The sequence below is a fragment of the Camellia sinensis genome, chromosome 1 (assembly GCF_055761805.1).
Source record: "Camellia sinensis isolate YWXY chromosome 1, ASM5576180v1, whole genome shotgun sequence".
In the NCBI taxonomy this organism is placed as follows: Eukaryota; Viridiplantae; Streptophyta; class Magnoliopsida; order Ericales; family Theaceae; genus Camellia; species Camellia sinensis.
This window is the reverse complement of record NC_138961.1, coordinates 90,206,424-90,226,662: the sequence shown is the minus strand read 5'-3', so window position 1 is coordinate 90,226,662 and position 20,239 is coordinate 90,206,424. Positions and strand designations below refer to the sequence as shown.

Sequence of the window (20,239 nt, the reverse complement as noted above, 5' to 3'; positions counted from 1 at the left end):
ATTGTGTATGTCATTTTCTCGATTTGCGTGCCCGTGTGCACGCATTTCGAGGCATCTCATTTTCACAGCATTGTGCATGCTAGGCTGTATCTTAGATCGCATTCATGCATTTTCTCGGTTTGCGTGCCTGCGTGCACGCATTTCAAGACATCTCATTTTCATAGCATTGTGTATACTAGATTGTATCTTAGTTGCATTTCATGCATATCATGCATATTGCATCGTGTTCGGAATAGGAGTTAGCCCGGGCGCGGGAAACGAGGTGCGTTTCGTACTCCGAGTGACGGAACGCGTCTCAATTCCCCAGTCACCGACACTCCGGATCATCCATGATGGAGTTAGGTTTTGTTGTGTTTTCATGTACATTCATTCTACATTGAATTGCGCAATTCGGCTCCTCGGCCATCATGCATCGATATGTGTGATTGGTGGCACGAGGATCGAGGCATGCATATATTTGTGAAAATACATTGCTATGCCCCTTTCCTGCTCTCTGTTGCAGCAAAATGAAGAATCAGCAACTTTTCGGAGTCTGGCACGCTTTTCAAGAATAACTGCTAAACAGAGGCTAATTGGGGCATCCCGGTGGATTTCCGCGCAAGGCAGCCTAGACATGCATCATTCATCAGAAGCAAGGCAGTCCTTGGCTTGCACGCCAGTTTTACAGCTTTCTTAGTTAATTTGATTAATTAATTAGGAATTTGTATATTATTCGGACTGTAATATTTGGACTGTAATATTCTTTTATTCGGGACTGTATATTTATTCAGACCCTCTGCGCGAGGGTACAACTGTAATAAGTGTGCGTGAGTGTGTTGCATGTTTTCCAACCCCACGTCTTTCTTCCCTTTTATTTATCCTCTTATGATGGTTAGATTAGGGCATATTTCAATTAGCATACAGTATGACAGCATGTTTGCATCATTCATCTGTTTTGCATGCACCGGGCTCAGCGCATCATACTAACTGCATTGTACTTTCAATTCCAAATTGAATACATGATAGTTATAGCATTTCACATGCCATGTTTAGAATAGCCAAGCCTACTATAGTTTGCATTTTTGCATGTGTTGCATTAGGCATTTCTGTATACTTAGGATCATGCATGATTTCTAATGTGGTTTCCATTTTGGCTTGGAGTACTCGGTAAGTTTTATGCTTTAGCATCCTTGCACGCGTGTGAGTGACTGCCATGATAGCATGCTTACCATGAGGCTATGTGCTTATGTGATATAACTGCCTGAATGCCTGTGGGTGAAGGTTGGGTTACTTGGATTGGAATAAATCATCAACTGTTAGTTTTAAGCCCACTAGATAGTGGCAAAACCATTGTTTTCTAAGCCCACCTGCGGGTGGCAAAATCTGCATTTTAAGCCTACTTGTGAGTAGCAAACCATCTTTCAAATAAACAAACATGAAATGTTTTGTTCCAATTCAGGCGATCCAGTCTATACTTATATGTTGTGCGCATCACATAGTAACCTAGGCTAATAACCGGAATAAGAACATACAATGTTTTCAAAAATAGATATCATGGTTAGTAGAGGCCGATCTTTGATCGGGCAAGCGGGGGTGCTCACGAAGTGACCTTCCCCAATCGTACCCAAGTTCCCGAGCCGAGGCAACTTTGGTGATGACAGACACGTGGCCTTAGGCAAACGAGTCAGGGTTTCCTAAATTTCCCCAAAATAAAATATTTAGGTGGCGACTCTGTATCTGGCAAAGCAGTCCATGTTTGACACTTCTTTCAAAAATCTGTTTTTCTCAAAACGATTTACCGGATTTGGACTCTTTGGTTCAGACTTAGAACCGTGACAATTTGAGAGTCCTGAGCTGTAGTGACCCCAAATGAACAGAACGGGACTTAATCCTCCCGGGAGCGTTCGGGGACGTCTACACCCCTTAGGTTCGAAACCTTCAGAATGTTCAATAATCAACCAAAGTGTGAGGCTTGCATAGCCGGATTGGAAACAGCCCTTGAACTATGGACCAAAAGGTCGGATGTGATTGAAGATTCAAAATTGTATTACTTCTGAAGCCAATAGAGATCGGCAAGAAAGTCAAATTTCGAAATTTGAGAGAAGAAGATTTAATGCTTAAGGACAATCGAACACCTATCCACAACCCTAAAGGCAAATTCAGATCCAATTGAATGGGTCCTTATATCATCAAGTCTATTTGGTCAAGAGAAACAGTCATTTCATGGATTTAGATGGCCCAGAGTTTGCATAATCAATCAATCAATCTATATGGAGAAGCCACAAAGGTACTACCCTTGAAAGGCTCGCAGAGCCAAAAACTCGGAAGGGCAACCTAGGCAAAAGTTAGAGCAGAAAAACAAAAAAGTATATATATATATATATGTGAAAAATAGAAAAAGAAAAAAATGAAAAATGAAAATAATAGAAAAAGAAAAAAAATGAAAAACTGAAGAAAAGCTCGCAAGGTCAAAAACCTGGAAAGGCAGCTTTGGAAAAAGTTAGAGCACAAAAAGGAGAGTGTTAATGCCCGAGAGAGCCTTACCCCGAGAACTACGCAAGGTTTGATTCCTATCTTTGGGATACGTAGTCAGCTTCATCTTGAAGTTCAGCCCCAATCATTTTCAACTCACTTATTTTGTCCATGTTTGATTGGTGTATCTTAACTTGACTCGGCTGTCCTATCCATGTTTGATTGGCTTATATCCATTCGATCCAGTTGTCCTATCTCTTCTTTTTGGCAAATTCAATTGCAAAGTAGATCAAGTTCGGATTTGGGGTTGTCCATCTCAGAGGGTTGATTTTATGTTGGTCAGGTAGTGGCCATTTGCGAAAATAGATTTTGAGGACTTTTAAAGAAGTTCACTACTTTTCTCAAAAATTATTCCATTTTGTAAAACCTGACCATTCTTTGGACCGAAAAGGAAAATTTTTAGTACTCACAGCTTGACTTACATGATGTCAAAATAGAGAGTGGAACAAACTTGCTAATCTAACTCTCATGTTGGTTTAATTTTTTTTAGCAAAAAACCAAGAAAAAGTCAAAGCAAAGAATTAGGGGCATAGTCAAGTTAGGAATTTTGTTTTCTCCTCACACTCTTGAGTCTCATGTTCATATTTTAGCCGGTTGGCTAACCATTCAGTCGGCCATCCAAGTTTTGAGTTGATTCCGCGTGTGTTTCTTGATTGTTTCAACCGGCCGGCCACTTGTTTAGCTAGCTGGCCATTTGTTTAGCCAGTTGATCAGATTGTTCAGCCGGGCAATTCACAAATCAGCCGGCCTTTCAATTCTTCAGCTGGTTGGATAACAAATTAGCCAGTTGAATAATAAATTAGCTAGCCAACCAATCTTTGAATTCATAATGGAAAACTGCATAATTTGTGTAGGCTCAATAGTTTGTCTTTTAGAGTTTTGTTTTGAGTGTCGTTTGTTCCGGCAAGTGTAAGGTGTGTTTGGATTGTTTTTCTTTCATTGAGTCATTTTTTATTTCCGGTCAGTTGAGGGCTCGATGTCCAATTCAAAACTCATTGAAATCCAATCATTCTCAGATTCAAGTTCAAAAGAAAATGTTATCAAGCTCAAGTGTTGTGTCATTTACGCCATGATGTGCAAAAAAAGAACTCATTTTATTAAACTTCATGGGGAAGCCTCAACTTAGCATTACACAAAAAAAAAAAAAAGAAGAAAATTTTGAAATAAAAAAGGAAAAATATTCTGAAGCAGTGGTGCTCCTTCCTAAGCAAAAAAATAAATAAAAATAAAAATAAAAAGAGGAAAAAATTGAAAATATAAAAATAGAGAGAGGGACTTTTTTTCTAAGATTCCAGTAGCCGCTCAGCAGCGAAGATTACAAACCAATTTCATTTGCATACAACTTCATCGCTCGACTCTACCATCAGTTGCCTCGCTTTACAATTACTCTCGGGAAGCCTTTGAAGGCTCCACCTTGGCATTGACAGAGCTTCCAAAGGAAATTATTCCCCGCCAGCCCTCGAATGTGGAGTACGAAGGAACTCTGAATCAAGCCATAGAAGTGGCCTGACATTTCAGCTCTTTGTTTTGCTTTTTAAAATTGCTAATCTCTTCTGAAACATCCTTATACATACGCTGGAGCAAGAAGAGTTGCGCATTTAACCGATGCACTTCACTCGTCCTACCCTACAGTCGGTAGGACAAATTGGAGACCGCAGTCACTGTCTCAACGCAGGACTTCAATGTGTAGTGATTGGCATCAATGTCAGACTATACTGCTATCAGTTGATCAACTGACAACGTAGGAAAGATGAGAACAGAGGTAGGGGTAGCGGCACTCTATCGAGGCTCAAATGAGCAGGACGACAAAGAGGAGCCATGCCAGAAATGAAGGGCTTTGGGTTATGGCAGAAGGTGTGTTTCTACAACTTTTCATCTATGCTCTGTCTCCATTACAAGCTGTGTTTAAGATGAAGAACGGAGGAGAAAAACAAGCCAACGAAGAGTGATTGCTGAGGCAATCTTTGAAAATGGGGGTCAGTCCAGCTGTTGTCGGTCAGACATGTCGTGATTAATGAAATCGTGCCAGACACGACGCTTGATAAAGACAAACGGGGCAGAAAGGGAGATACAAAAATAGGGCAAGACTGTATATTTGTATATTTTTTTGTATATATTTGTCTGTGTGTCCGTATCCGTATATATTCGTATTCGCATATCCATATCTGTTTGTCTATGTCTGTATGCGTATATGTATATACTATGTCCATATATATATGTATAGCTCGTATGTGTGTATGTATCTGTATATATATGTGTATCTGTATATTTATATATTTTATGTATCGGTATATGTCTATATAGTATGTATAAAAAGAATTTTAAAAAAATTCAAAAATAAAATCAGAAAAAGAAATTTTTAGATAATCAAAAAGAATTTTTTAAAAAAAAATCAAAAAAGAAGAAAATTTCACATCAAATATATATATATATATATATATTTTTTCATCTCTTGGGTATCCATCATATTAGTTTTGCATCCATCATTTTATTGTTGTACATTCATCATTGCATATTGTGTGTCTCACATTGCCCCTTCATGTTTTTGCATTTGCCGTCACACTTGCACTGTCTGTTCATGCATGGTTACAATCCATTTAGATCAACATTTGATACAACAATTTTCATCAGTTACTGCTCGCCCTCTTTTTAAGTTGTAGGTTCAAACCACACTGGTTATGTTAGCCCTTTTTTGGGATGACGATACTATCCCTTTCTCGGGATGTTGACAATTCAAATCATCATTGGTTAATACCACCCTTTTCTCGGGTTGTTAGTTGAGACTATCCATCAGTTAATACCTCCCATGTTTTGGGTTGTGGGTTCAAACTATTCATCGGTTACATTTTCTCCTCTCACATGAGTGTTTGGATTGTACCCCTTCGTTATGATTCATTTGCATGAGGCTTGCGTCACCATTGCATATTGCATTTCAAAAAGAAAAGAAAAAAAATTCAACTTTCAATTGCATTATAATATCATTTGCATGGTTACAACTACCACTGTTGCATCACTTGACTACAATCTATTCACATCAACATTTGATTACAATAATTTTCATCAGTTACTACTGGCCCCTTTTTAGGTTGTAGGTTCAAACCACTCGGTCTATGCTGGCCCCTTTTCGGGATGATGATACTATCCATTTCTCGGGTTGTCAACAGTTCAAACCACCATTAGTTAATACCTCTTTTTTCTTGGATTGTCAGTTGAGACTATCCATCGTTTAATACCTCCTATGTTTTGGGTTGTAGGTTAAAACTATCCATCGCTTGTATTTCGTTCTCTTATGTGAATGTGTTTGGATTGTGTCCCTTGTTATGCTTTATATTACATGTTGCATTGCATTATAGATTGTGAATTTTCAAATAAAAAATGGCTTCGTGAAGCATGTAAGTCCATTTTTCAAATTGTATTTCAATTGCGTATCATTTTTATTTTGCCCTTGAACTATACTGGTTTGATTCTTTGCAAAGGGATACGTAGGCAACCCTCGAGTTCAACCACCTGCATTTACATCTTGTTTGATTGCCCAAGTCTTACTGCCTTGTCGAAAGGGTCGTCTTTGGGCTTTGACATTCACTCACGTCAAGAAATGACTTTGACTTCTATCAAATAGAGGCAACTGTAGACAACTCATTTTGACTGGTCCTAAGACTTGGGTGCTTTCTTTTGATTACCCAATGATGAAAATCAGAATATATTTCTTATATAATTCTGAGTAAGAAAGATGAAATTTGTGCTTCATTCCCAACCCTAAGCTTATTTTGGCCAAGTGTTTCAGACTCATTCATAACTCTCTTTTAAAATATTCCTCTTATGCATAGCTCCAAAAATTCTGCTAAAAAATCCTATTTTCCCTCAGAAAAAGAAAGCAAAAAAATTTAGTGAATAGTGTCAGGTGAATAGTGTCAACTGGCCAAATAGTTCCTGGTAAATAATGTTGGCCTGCCGAATAGTGCCTGGTGAATGGCCGACCAACCAATTAATTGGTCGGCCAACCAACTTTTTGACTAGCCAGAATTAAGTTGGCCTGCTGGCCAAGAAATTGGTCGGCCATCCAACATTTTGGCCAGCCAGCCAGCCATAGAATTGGCTAGCCAACCAAGAAATTGGCCGACCAGCTAATTTGCCCAAAAGCAGAGTAGTTTCAGTAGAATTTTTGTTGAAAATGTGCGGGTCATGCCATTCCAAATCTTTTGTTGATATGTTTATGCACTAGGTACACAACCACCCCTCCATTATCCTTCATTTGCCTCTATTGTCAAAAGAAGGATTGTCTTCTTCCCAAAAGGTGGCATCCATTTTCAACCACCCTTATCATCCTATCAACCTTGTCTCCCACCTCATTGACTGAGCCTGCATTCATTATATAGATGGAGAGATAGAGACGATCAAAAGATAGGAAAAAAGATAGAGAAATGAATTGAAAGAAGAGATACAGAGAGAGAAAGAGAGTTGTCTATGTTTTGAACCAAAACTTCTAAAACACTTCCATACACTGATATACCAAGTTTCATACATCAAACCAAGCCCAGAAATTCTGATATAACCATAATCAAAAAGCCTTGATCAAAAGAGAGAGTGTTATCAAAAGAGAGAAAAATAGAGAGTTATAACTCTCCCCCCATGGACACTGTTAAACAACCCAAAAACACCATTCTAACTAGAAATTTCGGAATTTCTAACTGAGAATTGAGAACACACTTCCTAAGTTTGAGGGTGATCAAAAGCAAGTTTGAAAAGCAAATCCTTCATTGGAAGGTAAATTTTGCACACTTTTCATTTTCTTTTACTTTCTTGCATTTTCTTTCTTCTATTATTTTTCTTGGTTTGATTTCATGTTATAAACCTATTATAAGCTAACTGGAAGTGGTTAGTTGAGACACCCATATATCCCTTGTTTGTTCTTTCTTTGGTGTTGAAAAGGGAAAAAACAGAATTTTTTTGCTAGAATTAGTTGGCTGACCAGCCAATTTCTTCTAGAGCAGAATAGACCATGGTTTCCGACATCGAGCAAAATGGTTTCTGGCGATCCCCAAGGTGTACATATTTATTTATTTATTTTTGTTGTATTTGAGAGATTTGTGAGGATATATTTTGTTGTATTATTTGTTTTTTTTTATTCAAGTGATATAATAATTCCACGCCCTGCTTCCTTCTATCTCGTTCTTTTACTTGCTTTTTGTATCTGTAAATATGCATGATATATTGTCTTGTCATCATATCCATGATTTGTATCCATGTTTCATGCCTTAAGATTCAGCTAAATTTGCATCTGTGAGTTTAATTGATTATTATGTGATTTTGTTCGCTACCTCATGTCTTGAGATGATTCACATGTCATATATTAGAAGTCGGATCTTTAGTTGCATTTCATGAGATTAGAATCTTATATATACCATCATGCATTTGTTTGCTTTGTTTTTGTACCTATTTGTGGGATGTCAGCAAATATGTAAGTTTTTATGCTTTAGCATCCTGCTTGTTTGTGATTTTCTTACTATGTCGAGCCTCCTACCTGTGGCTAATTGCTTATTTGATATAACTATATGTATGCCAGTGGGTGAATGTTGTGTTATTTAATTTGGAATAAAACTGATTTTTATGATTGTACTATTCAAAACATTTTCAAAATAATGAAACCAAATTGTTTCAAATTGAACGACATAGTCTATATTTGTTTGTTTCACATGGTAAATTTTAAGATTTATTATTAAAAATCAGAATATGAATATATGAAGTTAATAAAAATTATATCATGGCTTAGTGAAGGCCAATCTTTCAATCGGGTAAGCGGGGGTGCTTAATTAATTACCTTTCACCTTTATACCTATGGTTCTGAGCCAAGCATCCTTGGTTACAATGAACAGCTGCCTTTACACGAGTCATGGGTTTCTTAATTCTCCCAAATTATTAGGTTACAATTCTGATATCTGATGATGCATTCCATTTCTATCAAATATTTTTGCAATAAAATGGATTTTCTAAAAATTGCCAAATCTGGACTCTCATCTACGTTTCACATTGCACTTGTGAGACTAGATCCAAGAGATCAAGGATCCGAACTGTTTAACGAACGTGGGTATCCCCCTGGCATATTACAATTACCCATATATATATATATGTTATACGATAGAAAGCATCTATTTGTTCTCTCAGTCTAACCTCTGTTCTCTCTTTCATCTCTCTCTCTCTCTCTCTCTCTCTTTCTCTCTTTGTCTCCGACTCAACCTTCACCATCCTAATCTCTTCCTCGGTTGCTGTTGACCGTCGCCGCCATTGACCACATCGCCCACTACCTCACCTTCACCTGATCTGCGTCGCCTTACCATATCTCTTTACCTTATTTATCTCTGATCAACATTGAGACCTTTACAAATCGAAGAAAGAGAAGATCAATCGAGATTTCACTAGATCTCTAATGATCTTACATCGAAGATTGACCGAGTTTTTGAACATGCATCCCCCTCTCTCTCTCTCTCTCTCTATCTCTCTTAACGATGCTAGATCTAAGATTTTGGTTGATCGACCTGCACTTCAAGGAGCGTCGCCTCTATCTTGAAGCTGAGAGGGGTCCCACGGTCGCCGCTGGAGAAAACGGGTGGCATCTCGATGTCAAGCTCATGAAACAACCACCGTTGATCCTATCACCGCTTCTCCGCTGTAGATTTCTCAATTCCACTTTCTATTTATACTTTTATTTTGCATATGCCTCATATCTGAGCACACAACACATATATGCACACACACACACACATATACACACATCTATATATGTCTATACGTATTTTTAGTTTGATATAGTTCAAATTTATAGATCACAACCGTAGTTTTATATGTTGATAGTGATCTGTTAATATATATGCGAAGGACAAAATGAAAGATTAAAACAGAGAAATATATATATATATATATATATATATTTTAACGATGAATTGTTGTTGTTGTTGATGATGATGATGATGATGATGATGATGATGATGATGGCTCTAAAGAAGCTCAATGGCTCTAAAGAAGATATAGATATAGGTATCTGTTTGTGTTTGTATGTGTATTGGCAGATATATTATGTCAAGACCCGAACCCGCCCCGTAGAGGTTTGGATCATAACTGGCCAATAATCATGAAATTACCTACGGTCTCAGACAGAAATCAAATTATATTTAATTATATGGGACCAGAAGTGGAAGCAAAAATATAAAATTTGTCCAATGACTTGTGCATAAATGGCATGAACAAAAACATCTTACGTATATAATAATAACTCACACCCATACAAAGGAAATCTCACATGTCCAAGATCATATGTATGTCTTTAACATACAAACCAAAACTTATATACACATGTGGTCAAATGTGACCAATAAGAGAAAACAATAGGTTAAAAACAAAAGTCTTGGTCGTGAGGCGTTGCATAGTTGACTCCACAAAATTTGGTAATCCTTCACAAGTTCACTAGGGCTGGACATCTCACTGCTCACCTTCATACAGATAAATACGGAGTGAGCGAAAGCCCAGTGAATAACATTAGAGTAAAGAGGTTAATGAATGAGATTCAAATATAAATAAATCATACTTATATTTAACACATGGAATGCTATTCCCATTCATAATAGACTTAGGCAAATCATAACCAAGAAAAATGACCTCGAATCCAATCCATTGTGCATAAAACATATCAAAGGAACAAAACGACCTTGAGTCCAATATATTCACATACAAAACGACCTTGAATCCAATATATTCACATACAAAACGACCTTAGATCCAATATGCTCACTTACAAAAGGACCTTAGGTCCAATATATCCATATACAAAATGACCTTAGGTCTATTGAAACAATATACAAAATGACCTCGGGTCTAACTCATATGCAAAATTACCTTGGGTCCATTATATGCCAAACGACCTTGGGTCCATCATTTGCAAAATGACCTTGGGTCCATTATATTCAAAATGACCTTGGGTTCATCATTTGCAAAATGACCTTGGGTCCATTATATGCAAAATGACATTAGGTCCATCATTTGCAAAATGACCTTGAGTCCATTATACTTTAATCTTTATCAAATCAAATTCAGAAGTCACATTTGAAACATTCGAAGTCTCATTCACATACAAAAGTAAAGAGTTTCGAAACTTACTATAAAAGCATTTAAGAAAATAGCATATAACAAAATATCTTTACTAAGATATTACTCATAGTGCTCGAAGAATTGTCACGCCTTCGTGATCCAACCTACATTACACATAACACCTATTGAAACATTTGACCAATTTGAATCACTTTTGCTTTACTTAATTCTTTTCATTCCATTTCTTACTTATTAGGTCATTCATGAGGCCTAATTTATGTCTAAGAATGCTCAAAAAGGAATGAGAATGCACACGCGATCAAAATATGCTAAAACAGAGTACTTTGCTCGAGCGCAACATTGGTCGCTTGAACAGACCACTTGGTCTGCAAAAGTACTGGAAGGTTCAAATCTAGGCTCGATGGTCGCTCGAGCGAAGATGCAAAATAAAATATGATCGCTTGAGAGATAACTCAGTCGCTTGAGCCAACTACAATTGCCTGCAAAAATGCTGGGTGCATGAAATGTGTGCTCGAGCGAAGACTTGTTCGCTCGAACGATTAGGTTGAAATTCGGATTTTTCGTAACTGAATTGAATTTCAAAGAATATGTTTTCAAATCAAAAGCTTGCATGGCTTGTACACAACCTCTCAAACACTTAAAAGCTCTTCTATAAACATGGATACAAAACCAATTCTCAAACCTTATGGTTAAACTTCATGAATTCAAACTCAAATGGTCATGCATGTAACATTTAGTGGTTGTTTGGCATGTGCTAAAATATCACATTATCCTATTTAGGTCACAATCATTTTATTTAGCTCACATCACCTCTCCACCACATCACTACAAACCCAATCCATATTTTATGTTTTTTTCGTAAAAAATCAAAAAGTATACTAATCTAGCACTTCCTAAACAACCCCTTAATTTCAAATTCCTTTCTAAAGCTTACAAAACATGGAGATTAGCTAGAAAAAAGCTTAATTCTTAAATGCATGTATGATATGATCCTCAATTCTAACATGGATAACAAAACCTTGCTCAAAAGGGTGAAACTCAATAAAACTATGCATGCATGTTGAAAATTAGCTTCAAATTCATCATCCTTAACTCATTTTTGGTAATTAATCATATATTTCTTGAATTCATATCTTTGATGACCTAAACTCATAAATTAAGGTTAAAAAACTTATCTAAGGTCTCCAATCAAGCAAATTCTAGCAAGAACTTGAGTTCCCTTTCACAATTCTTCAATCCTACATGCAATTCCAAGCTTCCAAGCTCTTCTTCTTTCTAAAATCAAGTTCTGTCTCTTTCAAGCTCTATTTCTCAGATTTTTGAGTGCAAAAATAATGAGCCTAATCTCATTCTTAACATATATATGTAAGGCTAGATTAGCTTAATCAGCTAATCAACGATTAGGCAAGGTAACTAAAGCTTAAGTTAATTAATCCAGGGCTTAATTTAATTAATTTAATCTAATTAATTTAAACTGAATCAAGTTTTAATCAAACTTCTCATTAGGCTCTACAAATTATGTCATTCACAATAAATTAATCAATTTCAGTTTTCTGATGCTATTAAGACCTTCAATTTCATATTATAATAGAAATCACAACAGATATTCCTATGGTAAATAAATATGAATTCAAAAACCGCGTAAACATATAATTAGTATTCAAATTCATACTAAGCACTTAAATAACATTCAAAATTAACGTTTAACAACATAATACGTAACAGGATTGTTACAGATTGAGAGATATCTGTTTGTGTTTGTGTAAGATTGAACAAATTGTGGCTTTGAATTTGTTGTTATTGTTGATGTTGTCATTGTTGTTGTTGCACATATGTGTATAGATCGATCAAATTTAGGGGAAGAAATTAAATAGATAGTCAAACAATTTGAACATATAGATATAAAATTGAACAAATAGACAGGATTTAGGAGAAAAAATTGAACATATAATCAAAAAAATATGAATAGATAAATATAAATTTAAACAGATAATCAACAAAAAGTCAAACACATAAAAAAAAGTTACAGGGTAAAATTAGAAACAAAATGTTGTTTAGGACTTTTCAATAAATTATCTCTCAAAGTGTGGCCTCTCACCAACAAAAAATATCCATTAGAACTAATGCTTTATATACTCTTTAAATTGGATTTATCACCAATTTTTTCTTAATTTATTTCTTGACATTAATTTTCTAGTTAAGATTAAGGGTAATGGTATAAATATTATATACTTAAGGCACATGACCCCTAATGCAATGCTAGCTCCGTTGTTGTTGGGAGAGAGAGTTGGTGGCTCTGGGCTGGGGTGGGATTTGGGACGATAGAGATAGGAACAAAAATAAAATTTTATGTTTTAGAAAAATTATAATAAAAAAAATATTTACACAGATTAAAAAAAAGAAAAGAAAAATGTAGTAACATTTAGCGGCCTTGTTTGTTTGCTTTCTTGATAGCATAGGAAAGCAATAATGGCATTGTCAAAAAGGAAACTCATATCCTCATTTTCAATTAGTATACAAGCCATTTAATTTGAACAATAGAATTGAAGTACATCGTGGATGAGCAATCACAGTCTGCTCACAGTCACGGGCGAATACACGAAATTCCTCATAATAACAAAAAATGTTTCCGCTGCGGTAGGGTCCTTCACCTCTAGGGTGTGCTGACCAGGCCGACCCACCTGGCAAAAGTGGGTCACCACCTCCACGCCCTTATTTGCCAAGGCGTCAGCCAACTCTACTTGACGGCCAATCAGCGGGTCCCCATCATTGCCCGTAATCATGACCCTCCATCCCAGCGACCTAAATAGGTCCCACGACGGAGACCCACCGTCAAGCGTCGGATTGCTATACTCGTGATCACGATCAGTACCAATCGGCAAAGACAACTCCCACTGAAGATCATTATAGTACAGTGGCAATGAAGGGTCATCGACCAACCTCAATTCCGACTCAGTCCTCTTGGTCCCACCGAAATAACAATCATGCAATATCAACCCTTTGATCTTCAACGGCTTTAGATCATCAACAACTGCAGCCGCACGTAGACCTGCGTGGTAGGCTATGTTTCCCCCAGAACTAGTGCCCATGAGGAAACACCTTGAATAGTCAGCGAAGTTTACAAGCCACTCTTCTGGGGAAGATTTAATCCAATGAAGTGCGTCCATGGCATCATCGTAGGCAGCGGGGAGGCGGTGCTCCGGAGCAAGACGGTGCTCAACGGAGACGATTACGGCTCTTACTCGGATTGCCATTTTTTCGCAAAACTCGTGGAATGCCCAGGTGGCTGCACTGCAAGTGATGAAGCCGCCACCATGGAAGTAAACAACGAGAGGTAGCTTTGATGATGATGATGATGATGAGGAACTATGATCCAGTGCTTCTCGGGGCAGGAATAGGCGAACCCAGGTGCTGTGAAGTGGGTTTAGAGACAGGTCTTTGGAGAGAACAGGGGTGGTGGAAGAGTTGGGATCGGGTACAGGTGGAGAGGTTGGGAAATGGAGGACCCGGGTGATGGAGCCATCGGGGTTTCGGACCACAGGGATGAAGGTTGAAGGTTTTCTTGTTGAATCTGTTGCTTCCATGCTCTATGTTGTCTCAATTTGTTTTAAACAGATTCGAGAAACTTTTAAAAATCTCTAAAGGAGGTGGTTATGCATATACACAATACAACAAGTCCACACACACACAGATGAAAGCTCTTCTCTTAAAAAGTGTGTTTTACATGCGAGTCTCTTTTCTTTTTCTTTTTTTTTTTTTTTGGGGTTTGGGGGGGGGGGGGGGGGGGGGGGGGGGGGGGGGCCGCGTGACACACGCTTTAGAAAGCAAGCTAGGGATCCGAATCAGCTGGCCGATGAAAATGACCCATGATCTGGGAGAGAGCGCGACTTTGGCATTGCTTGTAGTAATCAATTTTTTTGTGTTGAAATTTTTTTAATCTTGTTTGATTTTTATTTTTTTGATTTTTTTAATTTTCATGAAAAAAAAATATAATAATTATGATTTAAATGTGATATTTTATCATATTAATTTATATAACTTATTCTGTCTTTTTGTATTTTTTTAATTTCAAAGTATTTACCAAACGAGAACTAAGACGAGAGTAGACCCCAACCACTAAGTCTTTGATTGGCAACATTATTATTTTTTTTGAAAGAAAAATAAATTTAAAAGTTAATAAGATAAAATATCAAATCTAAATTATAATTATTTCACATTTTATTTTATAAAACTACAAAACAAAAAAGAGTCAAAAATTCATTTGAAGCATAAAATTTTTAGCGAGGCTAAAAATTCATTAATTGAGCATATTTCCACTCACTCAATGGAAAGTTCGGCTTCTACTAAATCATGATATGAGTTTTATTGATTTTATATGTTCATATTCCGGTTATTAATAATCCTAAAATTTACTATGTGAAGCAAACAAATATAAACTACATCATTCATTTTAGAACATTTAATTTCGTGTATTTTTTAAAAAGTTTTGAATAATGAACAACTCAAAAGAAATTGAGTTCACAAATATAAAAATCAATACTATTCCAAATTGAACGCCACAATCTCCATCCACTAGTATTCATAGAGATATCACTTAAGCAAATAGCCGCTTGGTATGATGCTTAGACATAGCAAGATAAACACATACAAGCGAGATGCTAAAGTATAAACACTCACATAGTATTTTTTTGACGCTTCACAGAAAGTTGCAAAACAAAGTTAGCAAAATATGTGTGATCCTTGATTCAAGATTCTAATGCAATATATAAGTAGAAATGCAACTAAAAATTTGGCTACTAATACATGACATATGAATTATCTCAAGACATGGGGTAGCGCACAAAATCACATAAAAATTTATTAAACCCATAGATGTAAATGAGCTGAATTTGAATGCATAAAATATGAATGCAAAACATGGATATAATGAAAAAGAAAATATGATGTTATTTATAGCTATGGAAAGCAAGCAAATAAAAGGGATAGAAAGAAATGAAAATTGAAAGACATACATGGTAAGGGATAAAAAGAAATGGAGGTTGCATATTGTTACAACAAGCTAAATCTGACCAATCATATAACCAATTTAGCCAACCATTTCTACAAGTTAAATCACATACTTAAACATAAGAAAACTTGCTGAAATTATAATTAAAGGATGAGAGAACAAGGAAGAAAATACAAAAAATAAAAATAAAAAATGGAATCTACATTATCTAAGGATATAGGTGGCTTAGCCAATCATTTCTACAAGTTAAATCACATATTTAAATAAAAGGAAATTCTGAAATTATAATTTAAAAGATGAGAGAACAAGAAAGAAAATAAAAGAAAATAAAAAATCTACATTATCTAAGGCTAGGTGGCTTAACCATCCATTTCTATAAGTAATATTATATTTAAAGACAAGAGAAATAGAAAGAAAATAGATGAGAAAAATACAAAAATTCACCTTTGGAGAAAAATATGAATTTTCTGATTACCAAACTTTGTTCATAACATTTTCCCGGTTATGGAGTATGTTTTGAAATCTTTACAAGAAGTTTCAAGTTGTAACTTTAATGGGATTTTGATAGTATCTCTTTCCTCAAATTGCTTTGTTTCAATGGAGTTTTTCCACTTTTCTCTTTCTCTCAACACTACAACAAAAAAGGGTTTTTAAGCGCGCGTCATATTATAACCAGTCATGGAAAGTCATTCACTTTCAACGACATGCTTCGTACATCGTTAAAAATTATTTAACGGTAAAATTTGTGCGTCGTTGTTACTTTTTCTACGACATGCTATAGTACGCCGTTAAAAACTATTTAACGATAGATTTTGTGCATTGTTGTTACTTTTTCTATGACTATTTTTGCATGCTGTTAATTGGTGAGACAAATAACGACGCTGATTGCGCGTGGTAAAATATGTAATACAACGACTTATTATGCCTGCCGTAGAATATATATATATATATATATATATTTAAATTCAATAGGTTCTATTTGACAATTCTATACAATCTAACAAACATTACAAACAAGCCTCACAAAATATCAATCAATCACCAAAATATTGTTTGAAACATAAAAAAGAAACTATATCAAAAAATTATAAATATTCAACAATTGTTTATACATTCCAAACATTCGAAAACTCTTTAAGTTCTAAACTGTCCAAAAAGTTTAAACCATCTAAAACTATGCATATAAACATATCCAAAACTATTCAAAGATTATCCAAAACTACTGGCAACAATTCTTATAGCATTTGCAACTCCAGCAAACCCACTTGCTCCTATCACAGGACGAGGGTGCCAATGTATGTGCTAAGGCACCTAAACACAGTTGTTCCAAAGCATTAAGTTCCTTTACTTATTCTTTCATGTGTTGAATTCTTTTCCTTCCTTCTGGTGAATGCAGATAAGCTGACTTCAATATATCATAAACACCGTGAAAAATAGCACCTAAAGGTGCCATGCTTATAATTGAGGGGCACTATGTCACACCCCAAATTCGGGCATGACCGGCCGTGGCCCACAGGGACTTAGCCCAAGGCACACGTAAGCCTAAACATAAATCCAAAACCATAAAGAATAAATGTGATGATAGCCCAGAAATAAATAAATCAACACTCAATCCAGCGACATACCACAAGTGAAAAACAAGTCATAACCAACTTCCTAAAAAAAAATATATACTAAATGGGATACAAACCGCTCACAAAATAAAATAATTCTAAATAAAACCCAACCACAATGTATGCACAAAACTCGACAAAGCAACCTAAAACAAATTAAATAAATGCCCTAGAGGTCCATGCAATTGAGTCCCCGCTACGCCATGAGTCCACTCTAAGTCCTTCTAACACCTGGAAATGGTAAACAACTAAGTCAGTTGATAGCTCAGTGAGTAGCAACATGGACAGTAAATACAGTTTTGAAAACAGGGTTCAATTCCAAAATAAGATATATATCACAGAAACTAGATTGGCATACAGTTTGGTAGATACAATCTGTTTCAAAAAGAAGGTTTCACAGTTCAACACTTAAAATACTCATGTGTCGCATGAACATGATAAACAACATTTTCCACTTAAAACAGATTATAACATGAACACCAATAATTTTCTGGGTACCAATAAAAACAAATAATCTGCCACACAGTTCTCAGGCTATAAGCCCCGTTGGATCCAATATCGAACTAAGAGTCATCCTTAGGGTGGCACCTGGCCCTTTTCTCAAAGACGATCCGATTGAAGGTCACCTAGTTGTTTTTAAAGGTCTTTTCCTTACAATCGTTGAGCACTAGAGTCATCACGGCCCAACCCGGATCTGTTCCCTAGTGGCCAGAGTCACCACACACAGTGGAATAATTTCCCTAGACTAAATACACACATGGTCCCAATAATCAATACACATCAGTTTCGCAAAACATGGTATTTCATCATTATAAACATGAGACCAAAACAAATAGTTTACAGTATGCCAAGTTCACACATGTTTCAGAAATAATTTGATTACATTGATAATATAATAATTTATCAAAACAATTTAGTCTTGAAACAACAATTTAATTTTCCAACAGTTCAAGGAAGGGGAATATTTATAAAAATATGTAGCATGAAACTACTCACCTGAAACCGAAATAATATAATCCTCGAATAGAGTGTAAAAGTCCAACTAGTGCCCTGAACCAAGTATAAAAACTACACGTCACAATTAATTTAAAAATACTAAAAAAAATAGGAACTAAGTAACCTCAACTAAAGCGCACTAACACAGCTCAACCCAACTCACCGTTACTCTTAAATATTACCTAAGTTCATGTTCTTCAAGGTTTAAAATCACCCAAGACATGGGTTCCGGTCAAAACTTAATTAATTGTGACTTTAAGATAAAACAGAATTTCAAACAAGCCTTCCTAACCTATTCGCTAACTTTGAAAATTACAAAACCCACTCCACGCTATTCGAAAAATTCCAATAACCTCCAGATATGATATAATATATCCTAAGTTTCAAACCCAGTTGGTTTCACTTGATTTTCTTATCAAAATAATTATCTACAATTTATTATATCCAAACAGGTTGTTTTCTGGCGCACTTTAAAGAAATTGACGGTTCTCTTAATATACACGAGCAATCAATGCAAGGACAAAAACGCATGAAACTAGACTCGTAACCGGTTCTTATGACACTAATTTGATAATTTTTGGATTTATACCCAAAGAGAACAACACTCCCGAATTTACTGTTTCGGACTGGTTTCCTGGACAGATTTGAATACCTCAATTTATATGGATTTTGACTCCCAAAAATTATGAAAAAATTCAGATGTACAATTCAGTATGTAATTAATCTACTGTAAAAATTTCAGTTTAAAATTCATCCGTTTGATATGGTTTCTTCATTTTAAACTCTATGGTTCTGCACAAAATTAATGTTTTACACATGAATGTTTGAACCTTAAACATTATATCTAGACCTATACGAAACAAGGGCACAACAAAACACACAAAAGATAATGCCACATCTCTTCCACAATGAGACTCACGCAACCACATAACACCTATTCTTCCATCATTATTTCCCATGACCCAGGTTTGATATACTAGAATGTCCTTCACACAAGCCCATAAATTACTAGATACCTCAATGAATAATCCTTGCGGTTTCACGAACTCAACTATGGAAGATAAAAATAACAATAATAATAATAGAAGTGCAATTAAACAGTTTACTTATCCACTGTATTGATTACCCAGAGCCGAATGCTAAATTCCTCTTTCTCTCCTTGCTGTTCACCACAGCTTCGTTGTCTCTCTCACTAAATCTCACGGCTGCTGCTAGGAACCCTAAAGGGCTGTTGTTGTTTTGTAAAGTAATAAGAGAGTTACGGTTTTGTAGGTTTTGTATATATTTTATTTTATACTAGTGTTGGGCGCACATAGGTCAAATAAATATATAATTATACAAAACATATATATGAGTTATATGCAACTCAATGGTAAGAGCCTTATTTATTAATCTTGTGGTCTAGAGTTCAAATCACACCCACTTCTCTGTTTGATTTTATTTTATTTCTTTATAATAAATCTTGCTTCTAAATTAAAGATTTTCACCATAAATTTATTTAGGTTTAAAATTAATTAAAAGACCCACCAAATATTTAGTTTGCATTTTTGGTTTTACCATCAAAATATTTGAGATTGTAATTTATTATTATTTAATTATTTATTTATTTTTTATATTCGGGTTCTCACATTCTCCTCCCCTAAAAGAAAAGTTTCGTCCTCGAAACTAACCTGAGCAAATCATGAGAATAGATGTGGGTACTTCTCGCGCATCTCATCATCGCGTTCCCAAGTCGCCTCTTCAACTAGATGATTACGCCACAGTATGTAGACACCCCATTTTTGACCGTCCTCAAGACTTGGACGTCACCGTTTGAACGCCCAGTGATCATCCATGTTTGTATTCGTTTGGAGTTCCCGGAGGTCTCGGCTACGCGCCTTGCCTCAGGATCTTCGAACTTGACTGTTTTGTGCTTGGTTTGACACCAAACACTTGTGTTTTGCCTTTGAGAGGCAGGGTAGGGCTTGTAGACCATCCCCACCCATCACCGGCCATGGCTTGAGGCCACCGG

At 35.9% G+C, this 20,239-nt stretch overlaps 1 protein-coding gene and 1 long non-coding RNA gene across 2 annotated transcripts in view; both read right to left on the bottom strand.

Moving 5' to 3' along the window:
* Window positions 1-13,022: 13,022 nt before the first annotated feature.
* LOC114282901 (carboxylesterase 1) lies at window positions 13,023-14,372 on the bottom strand. Its single transcript, XM_028225668.2, has one exon. It carries the CDS (start codon window positions 14,193-14,195, stop codon window positions 13,179-13,181), a length of 1,017 nt encoding a protein of 338 aa, XP_028081469.2. The 5' UTR covers window positions 14,196-14,372; the 3' UTR covers window positions 13,023-13,178.
* A 2,895-nt stretch (window positions 14,373-17,267) lies between these two features.
* Window positions 17,268-20,239, bottom strand: part of LOC145789846 (uncharacterized) — a 282,088-nt gene continuing 279,116 nt past the window's right edge. Inside the window, exons 2-3 of the long non-coding RNA XR_014328269.1 lie at window positions 18,229-18,282; window positions 17,268-17,463 (exon numbers count right to left, since the gene is read on the bottom strand). This is a non-coding gene — a long non-coding RNA (uncharacterized LOC145789846). The remainder of the gene's footprint in view (window positions 17,464-18,228; window positions 18,283-20,239) is intronic.